Source organism: Crocodylus siamensis, chromosome 7 (assembly GCF_052110815.1).
Source record: "Crocodylus siamensis isolate JL-2025a chromosome 7, ASM5211081v1, whole genome shotgun sequence".
NCBI classification, from domain to species: Eukaryota; Metazoa; Chordata; order Crocodylia; family Crocodylidae; genus Crocodylus; species Crocodylus siamensis.
The window spans coordinates 86,432,539-86,439,337 of NC_143401.1; the positions used below are offsets into that span (position 1 = coordinate 86,432,539).

Here is a 6,799-nt window from a genome sequence, read left to right on the forward strand (position 1 = left end):
AATAAAGAAAAGACCAACACGGCTACCAGATACATCCCTGAAACACAGAGTTTAGCCCGTTTTGAATTTAAGCTTCACTGCTGAACAGCAAGACAGAGTTGCACGCCTCCCTGCCTGTCCGCCCAAGAAACCCTGCCTGCTCTGCACAGCAAAGAGCAACTCGCCCAGCCCCGGCGGCACCCACGGCCACCCTCGGCTCCCTCCGTGCGAGTTGACAGGAACTTTTTCCCACCTTTAATGTTCCCCAAGCTCCAGGAAAGCTTGCAGAACCGGGTTTGTTGCTGCTGCTGGGGAGATTTCTTAGTTGGTCTACTAAGAAACCATCCCTGGGCTACTGAGGCATCGTCCCCGAGCCCAGAGGGGCGGGGAAGGGGCGCGGGCCGGCCGGCACCTACCCACGACGGTGAGCAGCATGTTGTCCAGCAGCAGCGCGATGAACACGATGAGCAGGATGAGCCTCCGCGACTGGCGGCTGTCTCGGAGCCAGCGGAGCACGGCCAGCTCCCTCCACGCCATGGCTCGGCCGGCACCTCACGCCCCCGCCCCGGCCCGGCCCGGCCCGGCCTGTCCCGAGCCCCCGCCTCTGGCAGCGCCACTTACAGCCTCCCCTGACGTCACCCCGTGGGCAGCGCCCCGCCCGCCCGCCAAGCGGGGCTTGCCCGCCCCCGCCCGCGGGGAGAGCTGCCGGGCAACTTCCGACGGGGGGGAGGGGGAGGCATGGCCGGCTGGCTCCTCCTGCCCCCTCCCCGGCCGGCTTCAAGCTGAAGAGAATCGCAGCGTGACAGAAAACGAGGCACGGCCCCTCAGCTAGATCACCCCGGCCAGAGCGCCGTCCGACGGGGGCTTCGAAACCGCCCAGGATGGAGGCCGCGTCACGCGCCCGCGTGCCCCTGCAGAAAGGGGCCGCCGACACTGCTGGTGGCGCTCGCAGGTGGCTGCCCCTTGTCCCTCCCCTCACGGCCACCGCCACCGGTGGCGCCTGCAGGCAGTCCCCGAGGGCCGGTGGTCGCGGACCACCACGCAGTGCTCGCCACGCCCTCCGTCCCACGGCTGACAGCGCCGTGGCCGCCTGCGGGCGCTCCCCGCCTGCCACCGCCACGCTCGTGTCACCGCTGCCGCCTGCGGGCGCTCCCCGCCTGCCACCGCCACGCTCGTGTCACCGCTGCCGCCTGCGGGCGCTCCCCGCCTGCCACCGCCACGCTCGTGTCACCGCTGCCGCCTGCGGGCGCTCCCCGCCTGCCACCGCCACGCTCGTGTCACCGCTGCCGCCTGCGGGCGCTCCCCGCCTGCCACCGCCACGCTCGTGTCACCGCTGCCGCCTGCGGGCGCTCCCCGCCTGCCACCGCCACGCTCCTGCCACCAGCAGAGCAGCGTTCGTGCCACCACCTCTTATACCCTCCCAGTGAGAAGGTTCCTCTAGCATCTAACCCAGCGGGTCCCAAACTCTGAGAGATGGCGCACCACCAGCTGAAAGCGATATAACCTTCAGTACCACCAGCAAATGTTTCAGTTCGACCTTAAGTACTACCAGAAAGTTTTTGTCATATGAAGTAATTATAATAGATCTGTTAAGCTTACCACTGACAGGTGGTTTGGTGGTAGGTGTACCACTGATTGGGAAACTCCGGTCTAACCTAAACTTCCCTTGCTGCAAAGTGAGACCATTGCTCCTTCTTCTGTCACCACTGAGAACAGTCTGGATCCATCCTCTCTGACCTCCCCTTGGGGTAGTTAAAGGCTGCTGTTAAATCCCCCCTCAGTCTTCTCTTCTCCAGACTAAATAAGCCCAGTTCCCTCCACCTCTCCTCATAAGTCATGTACCTCAGCCCCCAAACCATTTTTGTTGCCCTCCACTGGACTCTCCCCAATTTGTCCACATCTTTTCTGTAGTGGGGGACCCAAAACTGAACACAGTGCTCCAGATGCGATGTCACCAGTGCTGAATCGAGGGGAATAATCATTTCCCTTGCCTTGCTGGCAACACTCCTGCCAATGCAGCCCAGGATGCCGTTAGCCTTCTTGGCAACAAGGGCACGCTGCTGGCTCACATTCAGCTTATTGTCCAATGAAACCCCCAGGGCCTCTTCTGAAGAGTTGCTTCTTTCAGTCCCTGGCCTGTCTCAGTGCATGGGGTTGTTCCATCCTAAGTGCAGGATTTTGCACTGGTCCTTACTGACGCCATGAGATTTCCGTTGGTCCAATCCTCCAATCTGTCGAGGTCTCTCTGAATCCTAGCCCTACCCTTCAGCATCTCTACTACTCCCCCTCTCCCCATCTCCTAAGTTTGGTGTCATCTGCAAACTTACTGAGGGTGCACTCCATCTCATTTTCCAGGTCGCTGATAAAGATACTGGGAAAAAAACAGCCCTAGGACCACTTGATACTGGCTGTCAATTAGACACTGAGTCTTCGATTACTACCCCTGGAGCCCAGTGATCCAGTCAGTTTTTTACCCATCTTACAGTCCATTCATCCAACTCGGACTTCCTCAGTTTGCTTGCAAGAATGTTGTGGAAGACCGTATCAAAAGCCTTGCTAAAGTCAAGGTATGTCTTGTCCGCTGGTCTCCCCACATCCACACAGCCAGTCATCTCATCATAGAAGGCAATCAGGTTGGTCAGGCATGACTTGCCCCTGGTGAATCCATGCTGACTTTTCCTAATCGCCTTCTCCTCCGAGTGCTTAGAAATGAATTCCTTGGAGATCTGCTCCGTGATTTTTCCAGGGATGGAGGTGTAGCTGACTGGTCTGTAGTTCTCCAGATCCTCCGTCTTCCCTTTCTCAGGGAGACCCAGCTTCTTTAAAGTCTCCTCATGTGGAAGCCCCTCCATACTGCTAATCATCCTTGTTGCCCTTCTCTGAACCTCTTCTAGTTCTTCTGTATCTTTTTTGAGGTGTGGAGATCAGAACTGAGCACAGTGTTCGAGGTATGGACCTACCACAGACATTTAAAGGGGTATAATGATCCTCTTCTTTTTGTTTTAATAATCCCTAACATTTTGTTTGCCCTTTGGTGGCTCCTGAGCACTGAAGTAATGTTTTTAAAAAACTGTCCACAGTGACTCCCATATCTTTTCCCTTGTGCCTTACAGACCAGTGATTTTTCAGCAGAGTAATTGTGTCAGGACACCCAGGGTACTGCCACATCCTTTGAAAGATGTGGCAAGAGATGTGAGTAGATAAGTGGGGTGTTAGGAGATAAGCAGATAAGCCAAACAGGTAAAAGTAGCTCAGGCTATCCCTGTCCAGACAATTTCCTGCTCCTACTGTCCTTTGTAAGGCAGTTAGAGCTGTAACGTATAAATAGGTTTTGAAACCGGGGGCCACTCAATTCACAAAAGTTATAGAGGGGTGCCTCCTGTCCAAAAAGGTTGAGAACCACTGCTACAGGCTCACCAGATTAGACAGATACAGCACAAGCTTTTCTGGGCTGAAGCTCGGCATCATCAGAGGCTGGAGAAGCAGGCTAGTCTGAGCACCACTGAAGAGGATACAGCAGACTAATTTTGTCTGTCCTAAGCTATCATGACAGATAAAGAGCATACTGCAGGACATGATTCAAGTTATACTGTAGTCTAATATGTACAGGTTCCCCAGCAATTCCAAAAAGTGGTAGTGAAATACCTGTAATAAGCTTCATAGGGTTATGCAGATGATTTTTTACCCCTCTAATCCTTTCCAGTCACCTGAATTCTAGCCTCACTTCCAATCATGGCATACTTTGGAAGGCTATGTCAAATTAGAAGTGAGCTGCATAAGGTCACCACATATGTCTTTCAGGAAATGAGTCTTTTAATGAGCAAAATCAGTATTTTTACTATTCTTTTCTCACTGACTCTCGTACCACTAATTGGTCCATTTCATTGTCACATCTGCATGGAATCCCATGCATTCTGCTCAAACTGTTATATTTCTTTGTGATCATTATGCACATTTGTGACATTGTCACATGGTGGAGCCTACCCTGGCAGCAGGCAGCTCCTGGGGCAGGGAACAATCTCCTGCTCCCTGCTGCCCGGCTGACTGGGAGCACGTTTGCTCCCAATCGGCCATTTACATGTGCTGTACTGTGCAGTAATTACTCCTGAGTAAATTTGCTTTTTGTATTTACAGGTAGCTAATTTACTCGCAAGTAGAACAAATTACTGTGCAGTAAGCATCTGCACATGTAGACTGTAATGCTTACTGCCCTGTCATTTGCTCTGATCCTAAGTAAAGTATCTTGTGTAAATGCTCCCACTGAATCCAAAGGGTCAGGTCCCAGTAGAACAGACTTAACTTGTGACATTACTGAAAAAAAACCAGTTTATTTTTCTGACCGAATTGCATGCTTTAGCTGTTCGTTTTTATAAAGTTAGGTAACCAGGATGTGCTACGTTCTGACTTAAGAAAGCCTTAAAAATGGTGCAGATTTCTCTGCAAATTTTGTTGAGGAAAACCTGTTAGTCTGTACCTTTTGCCAGTGCCTCTGGATCAGAGACTTATTAGCAAAACAGTTTTACACTCTGGCAAATGACTGTTCCATCATAGAATTTGCTTAGAGATGTAACACAGGAGAGAAAAATGGATAGACAATAACAGGCTCTCTAGTTTTTGTTGAAACCAGTGAAAAGACTTTCTATTAGGCCTTGTTTGCCGTACTAAAATTTTCATAAAATATGCTATTTACTGTGCATTCATAGTTTCTTATAATAATAATAATGCCAGATTTGTTGAACAGAATATCCATTACTTATTTCTGTTCCCACATTGGTAAATTTTGATTTTTCATTGATATGTTCTTCTGGTACCTCCTACAAACCTTCTTTGATATGCAGTCATCGGTTCCATCAGCTTAATGTCAATACGCTTTGCTAAGATTGTATGAGTGGGATTGTCACTTTTGCATGGTTTTCCTAACCAATATCTCCAGTGCTATACTCCCAAGTCACCAACAAGGGAGAATGACATTCCTTTCTTCCCTCAGAACATTTACGCTATTTTTACTGAAGAGAAATCAGGTGCCCCGTTCTGCAAACATGCATACAGGTAACTTTGCTCACATAGGAAAAAAAATGTATGTCCAGATGTTGTGACTAGCAGAGCACAACATATATAAAGGATGCATTTTAATAAAACATCAATAGAAACATGACAACAAGAAAAAAAAAAGGAGTTGGACCTTCTTGTATTCACAGAACTTCAAAAGAGAATTAGCTCATAGCTGCCCTACAACCTCAGCCGGTAAATCTATTTCCTATGGAATGTCATGTGCTGTACGGAGGATAGGAAAGCAAAGATGCTTTGATAAGCACGTTAAAATCTCTAAGCAAAAGATTTTTCTTCCACTTCCATTTCCCCTATTGCCTACTACCTCTGCAATACTTCCATTGGTACTGACAGCTGCTGACCACTCTGTTTGGTTAGCATTTAAAAGATTAGCTTTTTCACTCTCCGAGTCTCTGCCTGTGCCCCCGCAATGAACACTGATTACCAGACACACAATGATCAGATATATACAGGTAGGTACACTAGCACTTTTGCTATGAGTACCTATGCTTGAACACTCATGTTTACATGTGAGTGTATGTGCCAGAAAGTTTGCACGGAACTTTTTTCCAACTGTTTAGTTGATCCATCACATCTACCCAAAGAACCTTGCCTATGTCCTTAGACCAACACGGTTACACAACCAACAACCCTGCAATATTATCTATGACACCCCTCCCCATAAATATGTTACAATATTATCATTATGATTGCTATTAACCAATTATATTGTAATTGTGCCTAGAAACTAAGCAGGTGGGGGCTCGGTTAGTTAGATCCTATTCAAACACAGCTGTATTTAAACAAAAATTGTTCCTCCACAAATATTTGTATAAATTTAAACCAGCTGCATTCATATTTACTAAAGATGGAATCGAAAAAGGATGTGATGACAGACAAACTGAACTGCTAGTTCAGTGAATGTGTTTCTGAATTGGTTTCTTTATTAAGATTTTGGTTATTATGCAACTACTTAGTCAACAAACTGGGGAGAAGAGAGAAACTTTATTATTTTTCTCCCAACTACTGTTGGACATTTCAACAAAACATTGGTAGATAAAAAATATCCATCAGCTCTACTCTTTTCTGTTATAAATACTAGTTTAATACCTTTACAATTTTTTATCAAACTTTAAATAAATATGTTTATCTGATCCAGATCGAATAACACTGCTATCAGATGAACCACAAACAATGTTTAGAGATTTCAGGAGTATCTAAGTGGCATTGGAGCCTAAATTCTAAGTCTCCTTCTAAGTTCTTGGCATTGTTGGCACTCTTTCCTTTATTTGGAAGTAACATATTGATAGTAAAGAGATTAATTGTTGAGTTACTAGTTAAAAGTGATTGTAGTATTATGTACATCTCATAAACCCCCAGAGTATGGATAATGGTAGGTTGGTCATCACAAAGGCTAAACATCAAGAAGTCTAGCCTTTTACGTCTCAATTGTGTCTTACACCTGGGCTTTGGCAGACGGACTAGTCTGTTTAATTGAATTGGTTCCTACAGTGCCATAGGGCCAGAATGACCAAGCAGGATGCAAAACCGAAAGACAGCACTGGTATTGCAGTTCAAATCTGGACTGTGAAAAAGTAAGTGAAGATTTCTCTGCAGCAAAATATCATCATTGCCCTAAGCAATGGGCAAGCTGCTACTACTTTCAGTGGAGAGAAGTGTCATTTTGCAGACTTATTTCCTATGGCTAGTCTATCTAAAAAAGGAAAGAACCTGTAGCTGACGTTTGTCCTCAATCCCCAGAGATGGCCCA

General features: G+C 47.6%; 1 protein-coding gene across 1 annotated transcript in view; it reads right to left on the reverse strand.

The window, feature by feature from the left end:
• Window positions 1-597, reverse strand: part of SLC18A2 (solute carrier family 18 member A2) — a 34,480-nt gene extending 33,883 nt beyond the window's left edge. Inside the window, exon 1 of the mRNA XM_090057299.1 lies at window positions 396-597. Coding sequence (XP_089913425.1) covers window positions 396-516 — 121 coding nt within the window. The 5' untranslated portion in view covers window positions 517-597. The remainder of the gene's footprint in view (window positions 1-395) is intronic.
• Between the last annotated feature and the right edge of the window lie 6,202 nt (window positions 598-6,799).